Here is a 19,807-nt window from a genome sequence, read left to right on the forward strand (position 1 = left end):
ATGCAGAAGTAGTGGTCTCGCACCCCCAAGTAAGAGAACAACAATGAAGAGAACTACAAATCACCCTTGCAGCGATGGACTTCTAAGAAGAAGGGAGGAGGATGGTCATGTGATAGAATGAACTTAATACATGAAAAAGTTATCAAGAGATAAATAATCAATTCTTCTTTGTGAGCAAACATACTTTCTATCTATACTTCGTTTTCACATGTAAAGATTAATATTTAATGGTAACTGGGTTAAGTTGGATACTTTTTTTTTATTTTTGCAGGTACTGGAGTCTATGCAAGACATCTAAGAATTACTAATAAAACCGTGTTCGAAACAGTAGAAAGCAAAGATCACATTTTTTTAGGATCACATTTTGTATGCTTTCCAGTTGTAGCTTTGCCAGTTATTGTTAAGTTTGTCATTTTACTAAGAGGTACAACAAATGTTTAAAAGTTTCCTCCACCACCATTGCATCTCTAGAGTTGTGCACTGTGTAATATATTGACTACCACTTTTAACCCTCAAATAGTTATGTTTTCTTAACACTGCAGTGACATGTATCTTTCAAAACAACATGTGATTATAACCGCAAACAGCAAAAAAGATATTAAAAGTATTGCTTTAACCTTTTGATTTTCCTAAATTTATTTGGTGTTTGGAGATATGGTGTCGTACAAATGACTGGAAGAAACAATATTATCCCATTTCAAAGAAGTACCCAATGCAACATGTTGGCCAACTTAAGCCTGTTAATTTTAACAAGTATCAAATGTTTTTGCATTTAATTTTACTAGCATATTAACTCAGGGCAGAGATCATATCTTCAGTCCTCTCATGTAGACATCCATGAAATCATGCACAAATGACATCACAACAATGATAATATTTAAAAGTTCTTTTCTGTGCATTTTCATTTAGACAGAATATTCTCACCTCTGTTTCATCCCATTTCAGATCTACAACTTTCTGTCCCGCTTTTGGCTGCCATATAGGTAACGTCACGGTTGCTCTTGAACGAGGAAGAACAATGTCAGGTTCCAAGGTGGATGAGACCGGTCTGCTCTGTCTTGGTGACATCAGCTCTGTCCGTTCAGAGACTGGAAGGCTGTGAAATGAGTGTTCGCAGTTTGTTCCCTCATAGCCTTCACTACAGAGACAGAGGTAGCCATCGCCGCTTGTGCTGCAGTTACCATGGTGACAGGGGTTGCTGGCACAAGGATCTGAAACAAACTGGGAAAAACATATCATATAGGTCAATTAATGCATATCAAGGATTCATTTCTGAGCTTTACAAAGACCTTAAAATGGGATTCTTTTCCCCTCCTGTATTGATCTTCTAAACATATTTATGAACCAAGCTCATCTTTGATGTATCTTCAAGGAAGCAAATTCAAAGGATTAAAGAAGAATATAGATTAATCTATATTAACCACTTTTCTCAGACCATTTAATGCTAATTCACTGTTGACACATTCAAGCAAAGTGATAAACATGAAGTAGGAACACGGCCAGTGTTCATAATCGGGATTTTTCAGAAACAGTCTTAAAAGAATAACCTATCCAGGGAAAACAACAAACATCTAGAAATTTAACGCAGTAACAGAAATAGGAATAGAGCACAGAATCGTATAGATCACCAGGTCATGAAGCAGCTCTGTGTTGTCAGAGTTAACCACATCACACAATCCTCTCCATGGACACAACTTCCATTTTAAAACAGCTGGGCCTTTTACCCATACTTCCTTTAGTGGACAGCAGTTTCAGAATCTGATTCATTCTGGTGCTGAAAACTTTCTAACAGGACTTAGAAAGTCGGGGCAAAAATGTTCTTATTTTTAAAACAGCATTTGTAATAGTATAGGACAAGACTGAGCTCAGTGAGGTAGGAAAATTCCTGTCCTAGGCTTGCCTTCCTGCTTCTAATTTCTAGCTTAAATTTATCTACAGCTAGTTTATACTCAGCTTCTTATGTCATCATTGACTTTCAGTTTAAATGTCTTTTCCCTCTTCTATGCTGATGTTTACATCCATAACATATTTATAGAATACATCTACAAACTCTTCCCAAGTTTCATCTCATAGACTAAATAAGCCATGCTTGCTCAGTCTCCTTGTAGAGGACAAGCCCTCCATTCACATGCTCATTTTTGGAGTCCGGGGTGCAAAGTTTATCACTGCCTTTTGCATCAATACTTTTGTTTGTCCTGAAAATAGCTTCCTTGATGTTACTTAAGAAATATTTGCCTTAGTCAGAGCTAAATCACACTGCTGACTCACTGTCTTCATTTGACCAACTAAGACAGCCAGGCAGTTCCCTCAATTTTCTTCACATCAAAGTGATACCCCATCACTGGAAACAGACATTTTCTCAGTCTTTAAAGGCAAATTTCACCCAAGTGCTCCAGTCCTAAAGGTTACCCGGTTCTTCCCTGTATAATATCGCAGTCTTTCTCTGCATAAACAATGCTTCTTTTTATATTTCTCAGTAAAGCACCACAGTTATTTATTATTAAACATTTGTTTCAATTATCGTAAGAATTACATAAGCTTCGTATATCAATAATGTCATAAAAACAAGTATTGGGTCTACACTAGGAATTTTACCTTTCCATCAGTTCAAAGGCCTGGTGTCAGGGACACCAAAATCTAATATTACAATTTCTTATATAAAACAGTACTATTATTGACCTCAGCTAGAATTCTTTCTTTGGCTGGAATTTTTGTATGTCCCAGTCTCTGTAACATTTTTGGACAGAAAACAGAGGAAACATTATTATGAAAGTAAACTCTGGAGACAGTTAATGATGAATGTCAGATTTTCTACTGACTGATGCAGAAGAGTTAGAGGCCATGGAAGACAGTCGAAAATATATGGTCTACTCATTTATCTTGTGGTTTGGTTACAGCTCTGAATGTTATTTACTTTGCATGGGGACACATCTCATACATATCATGTGATAACATTAGACATCAGGGTCAAGCTCTTACTCTTCATTTTTAAAACAACTATATAGTGAGTTTACAGATACTTAATGTATCAAGTTTCAAGGAAGTATGGATTTTTATTTTCAGATGGGCTTATCCCCTTAAACTCTTTTTCTCCTGCAAATCAACAGAACACGTAAGTTCTCAAAGAACAATTTCTAGATTGCTTCTCTGCAAAATAATATTTAAGTGACAGAAAAGAAAAGGACAATTTCCAGGAAGGAACAAAACCTAGTTCTGTTCTGTGGTTTGTCAATCACATTTTAAGCTTGCTCCAACTGCCAAGCAGCAGAGATTTTCCCTGAAATTTCCTCTTCCTTTAAGAGTGTTGAAGATAAAAAGTGTTGATATGTGAACAAAGCCTAGTTCAAAAATTGTTTGCAACAGGTTTTTTGTGTTCTAGTTGCTTGGACGAGATCTGAGTTTCAAAGACATGCAGCTATTCTATTGTTGGATAAGCTCTTTACTCATTCTTTCACAATTAATCCAAATTCACATTAACCCATTTTTGATTAATAAATCAGCATTTATTCTATTCTGAGGAAATTTAATTGTTCTCATCACACCTGAAACGTTAAGGTTATTGTTTGCAAACCTAGTAACAAGAAAGAAAAAATAACATTTTCAACCAATCACAAAGGGCACTTTTTCTCCTTAGTGAATACATCCATTCACTTTACAAGCAAAATAATAAAAAGTGCTTTGTAATACATGTTATTTGCTGTAAACTGTTTTGAGCTTGTTTGATTGGAAACAGATGTGCTTAATGACAAGTGCTGCTTACTGCTGCCCATGCCACGCACTGAAGAACACCTTGTACCTTATGAATTGCCACTAACCTTCCAGACACAGTGGAAGTGAAAATAATTAAGACTGTTTTGGTTAGATGAAGAACAAAAAAAGATTAGTATTAGATGTAGAACTGCAGCCATGCACTTTCTCACAATTGAGTTTTATGAAGTATTTCACAGGATTTTAACTTATCATTCCCTTTTCTTAGTTACTATTAATTCTAAAGCTCATTTTTCTTTCAGTAAGCCTATCAAAACAAATCAATGTCCTTTGTGCACATAATTTTTCTGTTGAACTAATGAAAGTTCATTTTAATTAGCAGTTTAAAAGAGATGAGGAAATAAAATGGATTAATTTGTGTTGGTTGTGATGTTTTTGTGGTTTCTGTAGTTCTCTCCAAGGTGGCAGCAATGGTTAGCAAGGGCTCTGAGAAACATCTTGACACAGTGAACAGCATGGCTACATCGGAGTGAAAAGGTAGCAAAATTTCAAGGTATAACCTTCAGCAAACCTTTGAAGCTCACAGAAAAAAGTAAGCATCCTTGGTCTCATAACAAAGAGATGAACATAAGTATACTATGAGTACAGAATTAAAAGAGCCCTTTTTTAGCCATTCCTTGTGACGTTCACAGTATTTTAAAGTACTCTTGCACAAAGGAGGAAGCAAATAATATGTAGACAATGATGAAACAAGAACGCAATATAATCACTACTAAAAAATTTCAGATTTTTTTTAGGTGTAGAATTTCAATAATCTTTATTAAGAAAATATATTTAGTATCTAGGTGTCTTGTTTTCATCCCCATTTCTCCGTTTAATAGTCTGTCTGTTTTCAGAATACATTCATTGACTAAATAGGCACAGTCAGCAGTTGCAGCTGACAAAGCTGAGCTAAAAATCATAAAATGTATTTGCATGCAATTACTATTCCATATGCCTGGACAGTTGTAATCTTTGGAGTATTCTTCCAATAGAATTCTAAGATAGATGCATACCAAGGTGCCTTTCATATTGCAGTTAGTTCTCCAAAGGCAGACTGAATATAAACACTAGGCTTGTTTAAGAATCACACTCACAAACATGGATTGTTTGCCAGCCAGTCCAATTGTTTCCTAAGGTTCTAGTTTAAGATAAAACACTGCAAGAAGTAACTCTGCAAGATCTTTCTGCCAGTAGTCCTTGTGGTGACACCAATTTGTCATTTAATGCTTATTCAGCATCTCTTCAGAGTGGTTCTACTTGTTCTACCTGGAGACAGTCCAGGTAGATCCTCCAGAGAGCTTCAAAAAATAGAACAGTAAGCCTAAAGAGAAGGCTACAGATGAGCTCCTAAACACTATGCAAAACCTGTCTTCCACCTGCAACTCTCCTCTTAGATGTGTTAGTACAAAACTAACTTTTGGCTCGGTTTTTATTGCTCTTGCCTATAGTCACAGACAACATTATACCAGCTTGCAACTTCAGCAAAATACGGGAAAAAAAGTAAATCCAGTCCTCATATTAGGAATTCAGCTGATTGTTTAAATCCATTAGTACATAAATACATAATGAATGTCAACCTGTTAACAAAGCCAAGCTGCCACAACAATGTCAAAGGCTGGTATTTTACATGTGTCCAGTAGCACTCACAACCTCCAAAACAGTCTTCGTATATTAAAGGCCAACATAGTCCAAAGATTTCCAACTCTTCAATGGCTCCCTGAGATCATTTTTCCAGTTACAGAATAAAATGTTGTGGTTTTCAAAATATGTAAAGTGACTTTAGCTGGTTGGGATTTAGACAGCTGGTTTTTTCATGTGTTCTGTTAAAAACAGGTCTTTGGAGAAATTTAGACCAGTAAAAGTAAAACTGGCTTTGCACCTACGTTGCTGAAGAAATTTCCCAATACAAAAGCAGACAACTGTTCTCCAGGAAGAGACCATGGGAAAATCTACCACATATCACCAGCAGAGAAAAGGGATCAGACACACCGATTTCAAGCTATGCACAGTACATAAAAATAACCAACTTCTGAATATTTTAGAAAGAGAATAATTAAAACCCACAGTCTAAGGTACTATCAGCTTGTTTTTAATACAAGAAGTAGAAAAAAAATAAGTTTTTTCTTATAAGCACATCTGAAATACCATACTATGTCTTGTGACTCAGTAGGACTCAAGCAACATGTGTGGGTTCAATTTCTGGCTCTCCCAGAGACATCCTGTGTGACCTGAGAACAGTCAGACTCTCTCTCTGCCTCTTTCCTAACTGTAAAATGGAGATTACACTTCCTTTCTCACACTGCCTGTGTTGTCTGGTTAGAAAGCAACTTTTTTCAGGATGGGAAGCACAGAGCCAGATGTAGATAGGAACTCTCAAGCAGCAGTGAAATACAAATAAATAGAATAAAGAAATAAACCTCTGTACAGCAAGGCTAAATCTGTAACCTGTGGCTATTCAGGTTTGTTTATTTCTTATTTTTCTTTCTCTCTTTCTCTTTTGTTTCTTTCTGTGACTATTTAGGTTTCTTCTGAACACTTTGTCGCTCAGACGAACAGAAGTGTTCAGAGAAATATCCGGCAAAGATTCTTTGAAGTTAAGAAAAATTCCTAAATTACATTATCTTTTCTAATTAACCTATAAAAGACAGCAAAATCATATTGATACGGCATGCTTAGACATGATACTCTGCACCAAAACAAGATCTGCTTGAAAAAAACATTGAAGAATACATTAATTTTCCAACCGTGACCAAACATAACAAATAAAAAGAATGGCTAATACACTGTGATTATGAAAGTTAGGATGAATGAGATTTTTTTGTCTCATGAGAATGTAAAAATTAACCACTATCAGCACCATGGTGCACATAGGTATCTCCACCTTAAATGGCTGTTACTGAAAAGCTGCCTGCAATTACTTTTTCATATGCGTTTAAGGACATTCCTGGTAAGTAATTCTTCTACCACATGTGGACAACTAGTACTATGTCATAGTGTAGTACTGCCTCACAGGGTGCAGTGACCACCTACACCTTGATCAGATACCAGCCAGTCCGTACAGGAATCAGAATGTCACAATTTGTCAGAAGAAAAAAAAAATGTGCCAGTATGGTGGTATTTCATACTAAAAAGTACCCATATGCTGTGAACTACATCAATTTGAGCCCTGGGTATCAGGGACTTTAAAGAATGGGCAGGGCACAAAGTAATAGAAAGTGCTTTATACAGAGGTCCTGGAAACCAGAGCAATTAGGGATTTCTTTCCCACCCCTCAAAACAATGTAAGCAGGACAAAATATTTATGTATTACATAAAACATTAATATGGCAGCTACATCAGCTTCAGTTATTAGAAACTAACTACAAGCCGCAACACAGAATTGGAATTAATCAAGATTCAGAAGGCTAATGCCAAGAACCGTAACATACTGAAACCAAAATGTAAGCAACTTCTTTCTAGAAGTAAACATTTACTGTTTTCCTTTAGCAATTCCACCCAATGACCCAACCTATTACAAAAGACGTCAATAAATCTAATGAAGTAGTGCAACCTTTATCAGATAAGTCAGAACATTATTCTTTGAAACACTGTTAACCATGAGCATTTTGGATTGCTTCCAGGCTGCCATTCTCATTCTATGAGTTTTCAATATTCAGAGTAATGAAACTGCCAGTAAATGTAATACATGGATATAAAACATTTTCTTTACTTCAGTGAAGCAGCAAAAAAATGCCTAAAGAAATTGTCTGTTTAATTGAGAACCAAAGCATGGCTGCCCAAATCTATTTGAAAAACCAGCAAACATAACAAGGCAAATTTTAAACAGCATGATAGATTTTAAAAACTGAGCTCCAGCAAATGGCTAAGGTACCCTTGCATAATAAGTTACTATACATCAACTGCTTTGCTATACCTATCCCCAGGCACATTCTTACCTCAAGACATACTGAAATAACTACAGAATAAATTGAGATCACTTTGCCTCTCCCTCAACAAAAGGAAAATATCTACTTCACCCTAACCACAGAGTACTGCTAGATGTGAGCGTGTACATAAATAATTATTGAGAAGCACGTTATAGTTTTTCTCAGCTTTTCTCATCAGATTATTTTTATTATTCTTTTTTTTTATATTTTCGCTCATCCTGTTGGGAAAGGCCACTCAGATTATTTGGTATTTGTCTAGATATAGTGGATTTAATATTACATTTCAAGTAGACAAGCTAAGCCAACTTCCTGTGTTTTTCAGCAACACTCATACTTAGCAAAGATGCTTTTTAAAAATAAAATTAAGTCAGAATATCCATCCTGAAGATAGGTCAACTACTTATCAGAAAGGATCTAAGAAGTACCGATAGATCTGTGAAGATTAGCACTGAGGTTTTTTACCATAGTATGATCTCATTTTACTCTCAGTAAGGGTTGGCAACCTACAGTATAATTGTTACATGGGACCCCAGCGGCACACTCTTTACAGGTGATAAAACTAGCAGGTAATTCAGAATACGAAGTATTAAATTTGTTACAGTAACACAATACATTTGTTTGTTTAGATTTTGTGCTATTATTTCATTATGAAAATATCACACAGTGAAAGAATTATCAATAGTGTCTTTATTCTTAATATTGTTTTCCCTTTTTAGAAGTACTTTTTCTTGAGCAACAGTAGGGTGCACAAAATATTTTTATGATAGGACATTAAGATATGTAATGATATAAAAATTCATAACATTTTTATTTCTAGAATGAACTTTCTGCTAGTTTCAAATACCTTACTCACTTGTGAGAAGCTGAAATTAAGTAAATATACTCCCTTATATTATTCTGGAAGTCATTAATGGACCTAAAAAATGACTTGTGGTATTCTATAAAAAATAAAGAAGCAAGTGTTCCAACTTACATGCAAAAGATTTTAAAAGATTTTTTAGGCAAATTATTAATTAATTCTAATGAATTTAAGTTTGAAGTTAGGCATATGGGTCACAGTCTAATCCAAGACTAACAATATTACTTCAAAATCTTAAGGTTATGCCATGAATACTCTGAGTTATGATGAGATGAGGACTAGCCCAGGGAGGATACAGTTCAAATATCTTTATGAAATAAAAAAATCCCAAACAATCTGCTACTGGGATTTTCAAAACTGACTAAAGAAATTACTTATCCTACTGAAAGCAAGATGATCTTGAATTCCTAAATTTTTAGCTGCTTTAAATACCACAGCATGCTATAGCCTCTATTCAGGTGTGCCAAGTTTTACACAATCTATGTGTCTGTCCACCCATACAAATTTTTACCCCAGTGAACAAACCAGATTTGATAGTTTTCTAGAGATCTCAAAATAATTAAACTTCTTTTACTTCCATTGCATGAACAAGCAATGTATAATGATCAAGCCTGTATAAGTGCTCTAGCTGGCAAAAAGACCACAGCATAAGCTCACACTTTATTATACAGCAAGCTAGCTACAAGACAGAGCACCCTGCAAAGTTAAACGGGAACAGCAACTGCACTCTCATTTTCTTTAGCATCAACATCAATCAACCTCAAGACACAAATTCATATAAAACAAGACTTCATTAGTTCAAGTACTCATGGCATTTCTTGATTTAGAAGTCTGAGGCTTCAGACATTTTCTAGATGAGATACAGCAAAATAGGCACACAGTTCTTGTAGGAACAAGAGAAGGACTGAATAACACAGTGAGTTGTGCAGTAAAACTATGCAGTTGAACCATCAACACTGCATGAAATCCTGAAAAACTTAATAGATGTGACAACTGGCTACTCTCATAGCTTTTTGCCCACAAGAAGCTGTGAAACAGGAAAATATAATAAATACATCCATAAAGCATCTAGGAGATGTGATATAATCAGCAGTCCACTGATGCCACATTTTCCAAATCAAGTATGAGAAAACAATTAAAATACGGGGAGTTTGAAAAGAAGTAGTTGTTATCATTTCAAGCCAGAATACATCAGAAAGGAGACATTTTGCAGCTGAGACATTAGACAATCAATGAAACAGAAAACCCCTATGCACCTGGTCAAATAGATGAGCATTACATAGGTCCTCCCGCGCTTTCAACCAACCAGCATTACTGCACTCCATCTGGTACTACTGACAACACAGTAAATCACAGGTGTGTGGTCTCCAGATTTTTTCCTAATTTCTCATACTTAAACATCCTGCCAGATCAAAAGTTAAAATATTGTCCAGTTGGAGAAATACTGAAAGAAAGATTTCAAAAATTGTGAACACATGAATGCATTCTCTCAGTATTCATTCTCTGTATTGCTGTGTTGGGTTAAGTTACTCCCCATGATCACTATTTTAAAAACTCTTTCCTCTGTATATTAATATATTTTAAACGTTCGGGATCAGGATCAGAAAGCCAAGACCCAGCTACATTTTTAATATAGTTATTGGGGGTTACACATCAAGTACTTAATATAATCAACACACTGAGCAGAACTGACATCTAAAGAGAATCAGTGAAAAGGGATGGATGCCAGCGTGAAGGAGCTGCCTTCACTCCTCTGGTTGTTACAGCAGACAAGGACTCACAGCCTTCCTTCTCGGATTAGGAACCTAAACAGTTTTTGAGTCACAAGTGATTTTTTGCTTTTAAGACAGGGTCGGAGGCAGTATAGGGAAGTCAGCATCTTTATCTCATAACAAAGCACCTGCCCGCAATCAACAGGCAATGTCCAAAGAGTTTCCAATAAACATCCAGTTCTCAATCCCTGAAGAATGTATCATTTTACTGCAAGAAGTAATTGGATTAAATATTTGAACAATATTAGGGACAGAGATAAAAGCCCAAAATTTCTCTGATCCTCCTTGCTTAAACATCGTCACTCACTCATGTTGACACTCATTCCCATCATCACACTCTGCCCCCGAGATTCTTGCTCTGTGAAAGCAGTTTAAACTACAACATTTTATCTCACATTTTATGACAGGCTAAGAGTGAACTCAGTTACTTCATGGCAGCTAATACACAGTAACTTGTTAAGGTATGACAACAGCAGCATATGCCTGAACCTTAAGAATAAGCCAATCTTCAGATGCATAAAATAGGTCTTTATATTCAGTGGTTAGAAGCAGGGCTTCTTTTAACCTCATCCGAAATAGCTGTTTTGTCCAGTCAGTAGAACAACCTTTTGGGGGCTATTTTTTAAAACCAAATTTGTCTTGTGGTCCAAAACACCTTCTAAAATTTATATCAAAATAAACTGGATTATCATTTTTCCCATGACATACACAGTAACAACTGCTCAGGGTTTTATCTTTCTAGCCTATGCCAATACAATTTTTCTAATGTCAGGTTTTGATTATTTTCTTGTAATTTCAGCTTCTCGATCACTCTCATGACTTGTAGTTATATCACAGATTTTTCATTTCTTTAGTGCAAAGGACTGTGCCTTCCTGCTAGGACAATTCAAACAGGAAGCTACCTCTAAAAGCTCTAGGTCTAGGGAAATAGAAATTCGGCGTTTAGCCCACCTCTCTGGGACAGTGGTATGCAATCTCAGGTCTCCTGCAGCAAGTAACAGGGAGCCTGTCATTACCAATAGGAGAATTACTCCTCAGTGTGTTTACTATTTTTTTTCTGTCACATCAGAGATAACAAGCAGAAAGTTGTTTGTTGCAAGATCTTCTTAGTGGTGTCTCAAGGATGCCATGCATACTCACTGTTCAACATGGTGAAAGATAGATGTAGAAATGGTAAAATAAGTCAAGTTTCAGTAAACTAGTGCCCAACAATAGACTCATCATCTATCATTTTAATTCTGCCCTAAAGATCATAGCTGTTACAAATGCGTTACAATATTAATGAACAGTTCCTGAAAGAAATGACAGGATTTCTGCCCCCTCTAGATGAAAGCACACAAATGAAGGGGCCCTGTCCCTTTAGGGCATAAATTATTACAGGGGTTTTTTGCTTAAGTCTCTCTCTCAGTTGGTCTAAACACTGGGATCGACAAAATCAGATGCAATACTTTACAGCCCATTTTTCTAGAGCTGTAGAAAACAGGGCTGTGACCTAAATAAGCTCTTCTATTAATTTTGTTCATGAGGTCATGTATCAAACGACCTTACATCTGTCATCAAACTACACTGTGTGCACGCTGTCATTTTGCTGTCCACTATAAACTCTAGAAACAGGAGTATTATTTTAAGCAATACCATTCTACAGTTTCTCTCACCCATACAAATTTCTCATTTGATGGTTTACCCTCATGAATTAGTCTGTATCCAGACAAGCTGAAACTTATGTCATGGGTCATTCCCCATATTTTTCTACTTCTCCAAATCCTTTATTACTCTCTTCGAGTGACTTCAAATCTGCTGTTTTAGCTAATAATCCCAGTACTAATTTATGTCTATTGGCCCAGTCCCTTAATGTTTTGATGCTTTGAATTAGTTTTATCACTTTCTAAACTCAGCAATACTTCATGGCATCTAAAAAAAAATATCTATGGCAATAACTAAACTGTAGAACTTCTGTGCTGAATGAGGAACTATTCCTTTCATTTGATATTTTCTGTTTGGTAATTTCACTATATGTCCCTACTCCTTATCCTGTGATATTTAGCAAATATGTTGCTCTCTTCTTCACATCACTCATGATTTTAGAGACTTCTGTCTCAAATGTGTTTGGAAAAGAGGTGAAAAAGGAAAGTCCTAGATAGATATTAAGATGTTGTTTCATATACCTTGTTATCATTCACTGTCCCTTTTTGAGGTGGGGAGAGAGTACAAGAGATGCGAGTATACCTTAGATTTATATACTGGTATAGTGATATTACCCGCTTTTTTCTCTGGTCCTTTCATCATAGTAATCAAAATATTAAAACCAACTCTTACAATGATCCTCATTTTTTTTGCCACTATATGTCATTTCCTGTCTCTATGACACACAACTCACTCTCTACTCACGGACAAAATTTATTGCCTTTACTGGTTTAGACACAGACCCTCTGATGTTCTGTATGTCACCATTCTCCTGTATGGTATGCACAGTACATGTATGGTACACGATGGCAATTACCCGCACGAATCAGGAAGGCAAGGATTTGCAGATCTGATCACAATCATACTGGGAAGCATTGTATTGAATACAAAGACAATAGCAGCAGAATTCTATTTCCTGCAGATAGCTCCAGCAGCCTTTTATTAAATAGAGTCCTGTATGCATGCTTGCATTTATAATAGTTTTCTGTGTGGTTTTTTGCAAGATTCCATTAATTCTTATAATAAAACATTCATTTTTGGTGCCAAACATCAGGGCATTTGAAAGGTACTCTCCCATACTAATTTATGTGTCTTGCTACCCATTATATCATAAGAGTGTCTGATAGCACTCCAGAAATAAGAAGTGTTTATGGATATTCTTTTCCTCCAGATTATCAGGTTTTTAGGGGCTGAAGCACCTACCTCCTTTTGAACAGCTGCAAAAATTCAAGGGAATATTTCCGGCTACTATGAAAGAATTCTAGGTTATTCCTGGGGTTATCACCCAGCATATTGCCTCCAAGTCATATGCATTAGTGAGGCACTTGCATAGTGTTGCTCATAATGCTTTAGCTCTGATATGTGTTAGTCACAATGTTAAAAAAAAATGTTACTTTTCCTATTGTAACGGCATTGAAAGATGTTGATTTAGGAAACATTAGAACAGGCAGCCGAACACTGAGTCTACAAATAGCAAAACAGTATAGTACATTCTGCACAGTAGTGTATCTCTGGGGGCCCATCCACCTTGACATAAGATTCAATTTGTACATGCGTGTATTTACATCACAGGATGAGATAGCATGTTTTGACAAATGTCAAATGTTTTTTAAAATTATTGAAAACTACATATACACATCTTGCATCAGTATTTTGTCCTTGACAGTCAGCAAATATGTCTATACTAAAACAAACTTTAAAAAAAAATAGGAAAAATAGGAAAAGAAATGTAATAATTCTAAACCAGTGCTATGGGCATGCCTTGCAGGAAGCTTCTGGTGATGGACAAAAAAAATGGCTCATTAAATCTCTGCTGTGCCATGTCCTACGTATCTTATTGTGTCAGGTTACATGATATTTTAAGACACCACACAACTGCCATTCCCTCTGAGGATAGAAAGTGCAATGGAGTAGGATAAGATTCTTAATGCTGTATTTGCAAAATACAAACATAACCTCATTGTGGTATAAATTAAATAAAGACACTCTTGTGTGTCTTGCTACCCATTATATCATAAATCAGTATGGGAGAGTACCTTTCAAACGCCCTGATGTTTGCCACCAAAAATGAATGGTTTTTTGTAAGAATTAATGGAATTTTGCAAAACAAAACATAACCTCATTGTGGTATAAATTTTGTCATTAGTCCCTGTTCCGTCACTGTTAGTTGGTTCAAAAATGGTTTTAATTAAGAAAAGTAGTTAAAAGGATAACAAGAATACAGACAAGAAAAAGAAAAGTCATGAAAATAATTTTCTCTTCATTTCTGTTTTGCTTCCTTATGCCCAGGAAACCTTTCAGATTTACAGTGTTCCTTCAAGATTCCACTGGAAGTCAAAAAAAATTTGAAAACCATGATGTGATTAATCAATAATCCTGGCAAACCTCTTCCCATTAATATACTAGCCTTTTGCCTTACAGAAATTCTTTTTGAATTAAAGACACAATTAAAGTATTTTTCTGGGAAATAAGATTTTTTTTAATCTAAATAAAAAGTTCATTTGTCAAGTAATTTCATATTTAATGTAGAAGGGGGACAACTCTGAAACAGGATAGGAAATAAATACTGGGAGAGAGTCTAGAGCAAGAAAAAAAGAAGCTAAGAGATGTTGACCAGGAGAGACAAAAACATATTTTAACAATACAAGAGAAAGAAGTATTAATTAATCAAAACATCTAGTCACAGGAGAAACTCTCTCATATGTCCTCAAAGGCGATTTCATTGTAGATTTCTTTAGCTCATCATTCACCTCTGACAATGGAATGAAAATTAAGTCAATTAACACTCAGACACTGAGATTTCATACATGCACCCACTTTACTAGGTGAAGATGAAAAGAAGTACAGTTGGTGGAAAAACAACAGCATGTGAACAAAATTCCTTTTCCATTGTGCAGGCTACACTAGGATACTTGGGTTACAAGTCAGTCCTGAAGATTTCTTGCTATATTTAGGCTTGTAGAATCCAACCTCCTCTCCAAAAATGGCTGAAGAAAAAGCGTCCCTCCTTTACAGCCTTACAGTCTGCTTTGCTAGTTTACCAAATCCATGCAGTTTTCTCTCCCTGCTCAAATGATCTGCTGTTTAATTACGAGCTCATCTGGAAGGATCAATATCTCTTGGCAGTAACCAATTCATTATCCTAACATTCCTGCATTTGATTAGGAGAAAGTCAAAGACAGAAGCAAAATATCATTTATGGTCTTAAAATCAAAAGAAAAAGACTACTATAACCATACTAAATCTTCATGGTCTTCATCCTTAAAACAAATAGGTCTGGATTTGTGAAATGGTACTGAAGTGATGTTTAAAGTCTTAGGGATAGAGAGGTACAGGAGTACATAAAAAGTTACTTTTATTCTTATGGTCTCCTCTGCCGAATCACTGACTTTCTGTGACAGCAACAACAAAGAGCAAATGAAACACTAAGTTCCCATTTAAAATCAGATAAAACATTTTGCTCATTACTGCTTTCAGCAAGATTGAATTCTGCTTCACTATCTGCTTTTGCCATATCAAATAGAACAAAGGGACAGATCACTAGAAAGCTTAACACAACGCATGCAGTAAAATGTACTGTTTCAAATCAAAGTATCAACACCTGCATAAATAATTAGCCAGAACAAATGTATTTAAAACACAGTTATACACAAAACATAATACTTAATTATACACGAAGTTGTCATATCTCCCACAGCTTCACTTTTGTTGAATTATTTTAATTTCAAAAAACAGCTTACCAGGAATGAACTCGTGCCCAAGACAGTTTTACTGGAATTTAGTGACTATGTACAGTCAAGTTAAATGTCAGTTCAGTTCTGGCTAGTCACACTTGCCCTCAATAGATTCAGAGAGTGAAGAGTAGCCTGCAAGCCAGAGAAATTTCAAGGGATCTTTGTCTTCCTGGGCTTGTAGATTAGTATTGAATTTGACAAAAGTGAGAGACTGAAAGGTAAGAAAAAAGCAGGTGGTTCTTGCAGAAGGTTTGTCACATCACTTTGCCAATATATTTCCAGCTTGATTTGTCACACTTCTGTTACTTTTCTATTAGCCTTTACTAGAACAGACTGCATATTTTATGAAGACATTCAGGAATAATTCCTTGCACACAAAAATGCCAAGTAAGGAGAAATTAATTAGCAATTTCATTTTAATTTATGACCTCAAACAGGATTTTAATCTTGATAAAGCATGGAATCCTTCTCCTGAAAACATAAAAAGGAAAGGAACAACCTTTAGACTGTCTGAATTATTACTTCCTCACATTGCGATTTGTAAAAAAAAAAAAAAAGAACTGAAATATTTATATTTTATTTACATATACATATTTATACAGAAACACATCACACAAAATAATTATTTTAGTCTTACGCAGAACATAGTCAATGTTATTTATGTCTAATGCAGCTAAAAAAAATGTGGCTATCTTAACTGAACAACTAACCACGGAAACCTCCTCCCTCATAAGCCATTAGAGTTACAGCAAGTAGTACTGTACGTGTGCCTATAACTCCTTGCTGTGGCATCTACCACATAAAAAATAAAGCCATATTCCACCACAAACATGTACAGACATCTGCCAGGTAAATATTTGGAAACTGCAAGGCCAGTATTACAAGCAGATTGAAGCATGGCACTGTCCCATCCTAAATTTCTTTAGGGTACATTCCTTCTGTCCACGTTTTGATTGTGAAGTCAGAAAAATAAAAGCAAAGCAAAGCAGTTTATAGATGACAAACCATCTGGTAAAATGCCTAAAATAATTACTCTGTTTCTTTTAGAATAACTTTCCATATGTTGGTAACTACCCATATTTGCTTGTCCCATGATACAATCAGTTTGGAACTAAAAATGTATTCTAGAGTGCTGAAATTAGAATTATATTCACAATTTAGGATACACCCTACTGCAACTGTACTTGTTCTTTTATTTAATGTAGAAAATTCTGCCTGCTGATTTATTATTGCTCTTCATCACCAATTCTTGTTAGATTTCAAATTGCAATGACCTTGCAAAACAAATCAGTGACTATCATACTGGGGTTGGACTCCTTTTTTTCTCTTTTTTTTTTTTTTAATAAAACCCACCACATATGTTCCACCTATTTAGCCTGCTCTGCTTGTTATAGGTATATTTCTAAAAATAGAATTATCTTTTTATCTCCATCCCAGTAGACACATTCTGAATCTTCATCAGTCTTCCTATGGCCAAGTTATATTACCCCAGATCATCAAATCCAGTGCACTGAACACTTTTTTTACACTAATCTTGTAAGTCCCTGTTCTGCTCAGAAAGAAGACTGCAACCTTTTCTTCTTGTAATTTTTATTTATCATAAAAAGCTCTTGCCAAGTTGCGATGGAGGAAAAAATGCATGTTACTCCATATTACAGACAAATGAACTGTATGATTTATCCTTTCAATGATTACTATTAGATGCACTTATAAGCTTGTCTGGGTTCTCCAACTATATCAATCCACCTCACAAAATGGATGAGTTTTATTTACAAACCCCATCCCAAGTAGTATCAAGTATTTTGATATTGATGGAAAACTGAACTAAAGTTGCTATTTAAAAACTATAAAAAACAATCAAGCCCTGAGACAAAACAAGCTATTCATTGACAAAGCAAGTAATAAGACACCTAATGATGTGACAAGACAGCAGAGCTTATATTCTTTAAGAAATATTGACACCCTTCAATTGAAGCAATGCATGACACCTACATTCTTAATATACAAGCATCTTCATAACTAGAAGACAGAAATTCTCTTGATTTAGCAGCGAAAGTCTTTTCTCCACATTTTTTTTAATAGAATAATAAATATTGGATAAAAACTTTAAAAAAATTGTGTTTAATTAATTCATACATACACGTGCATGAGCATTAAAACAGCAGATTTTGTTAGATTGTCTAGCTCTTGTTCTCAGTTTTATTTTTAATATGGCAGTCTAAACACTTCTAACACAGATAGATTATTAGTACACACTTGGAAATGAACAGCAGTGTTTCAGAAGCATCAATAATCACAGAATCACAGAATCACTATGGTTGGAAAAGACCTGTAAGATCATGAAGTCCAACCATCAATCAACACCACCATGCCCACTAAACCATGTCCCGCAATGCCACGTCCACACGTTCCTTGAACGCCTCCAGTGATGGTGACTCCACCACCACCCTGGGCAGCCTGTTCCAGTGTTTCACCACTCTCTCAGTAAAGAAATTTTTCCTAATATCCAGCCTGAACCTCTCCCGGCGCAACTTGAGGCCATTTCCTCTTGTCCTGTCACTAGTCACTTGGGAGAAGAGACCAGCACCCACCTCTCTGCAACCCCCTTTCAGGTAGTTGTAGAGAGCGATAAGGTCTCCCCTCAGCCTCCTCTTCTCCAGACTGAACAACCCCAGTTCCCTCAGCCGCTCCTCATAAGACTTGTGCTCCAGACTCCTCACCAGCTTCGTCGCCCTTCTCTGGACACGCTCCAGCACCTCAATGTCCTTCTTGTAGTGAGGGGCCCAAAACTGAACACAGTATTTGAGGTGCAGCCTCACCAGCGCCGAGTACAGGGGCACGATCACCTCCCTACTTCTGCTGGCCACACTATTTCTGATACAGGCCAGGATGCTGTTGGCCTTCTTGGCCACCTGGGCACACTGCTGGCTCATATTCAGCTGGCTGTCAATCAACACCCCCAGGTCCTTTTCTGCAGGGCAGCTTTCCAGCGACTCGTCCCCAAGCCTGTAATGTTGCATGTGGTTGTTGAGACCCAAGTGCAGGACCTGGCACTTGGCCTTGTTGAACCTCATACAATTGGCCTCGGCCCATCCATCCAGCCTGTGCAGATCCCTCCGCAGAGTCTTCCTACCCTCGAGCAGATCAACTCTCCCGCCCAACTTGGTGTCATCTGCAAACTTGCTGAGGGTGCACTTGATCCCCTCATCCAGATCATCGATAAATATATTAAACAAGACTGGACCCAACACTGAGCCCTGGGGAACTCCACTTGTGAACAGCCACCAACTGGATTTCGCTCCATTCACCACAACTCTCTGGGCTCGGCCATCCAGCTGTTTTTTTAACCCAGTGAAGAGTGCACCTGTCTAAGCCATGAGTCGCCAGCTTCTCCAGGAGAATACTGTGGGAGACAGTGTCGAAGGCTTTACTAAAGTCCAGGTAGACAACATCCACAGCCTTCCCCTCATCCATTAGGTGGGTCACCTGGTCATAGAAGGAGATCAGGTTGGTCAGGCAGGACCTGCCTTTCATGAACCTGTGCTGTCTGGGCCTGATCCCTTGGTTGTCCTGCACGTGTCCCATGAGCGCCCTCAAGACGAACCTCTCCATAATCTTCTCCGGCACCGAGGTCAGGCTGACAGGCCTGTAGTTCTCCAGATCCTCCTTCCAGCCCTTCTTGTAGGTGGGCATCACATTGGCAAGCCTCTGGTTGTCTGAGACCTCCCTTGTTAACCAGGACTGTTGATAAATGATGGAAAGTGGCTTGGCAAGCTCCTCCACCAGCTCCCTCAGTACCCTTGGGTGGATGCCATCAGGCCCCATAGACTTGTGAGTGTCCAGGTGGCGTAGCAGGTCACCAACTGCTTCCTCCTTGATCATGGGGAGTTTATTTTGCACTCCATCCTTGTCTTCCAGCTCAGGGAGCTGGATACCCTGAGGATACCTGGTGTGGCTATTAAAGACTGAGGCAAAGAAAGCATTAAGTACGTCAGCCTTTTCCTCATCCTTGGTGACAATGTTCCCCCCCGCATCCAGTAAAGGATGGAGATTCTCCTTGGCTCTCTTTTCATTGTTAATGTA

General features: G+C 36.9%; 1 protein-coding gene across 1 annotated transcript in view; it reads right to left on the reverse strand.

Moving 5' to 3' along the window:
- Positions 1–19,807, reverse strand: part of DNER (delta/notch like EGF repeat containing) — a 136,001-nt gene that overhangs the window by 80,320 nt on the left and 35,874 nt on the right. The window contains exon 2 of the mRNA XM_059822600.1: positions 925–1,221. Coding sequence (XP_059678583.1) covers positions 925–1,221 — 297 coding nt within the window. The remainder of the gene's footprint in view (positions 1–924; positions 1,222–19,807) is intronic.

This window comes from Gavia stellata, chromosome 11 (genome assembly GCF_030936135.1).
Source record: "Gavia stellata isolate bGavSte3 chromosome 11, bGavSte3.hap2, whole genome shotgun sequence".
In the NCBI taxonomy this organism is placed as follows: Eukaryota; Metazoa; Chordata; class Aves; order Gaviiformes; family Gaviidae; genus Gavia; species Gavia stellata.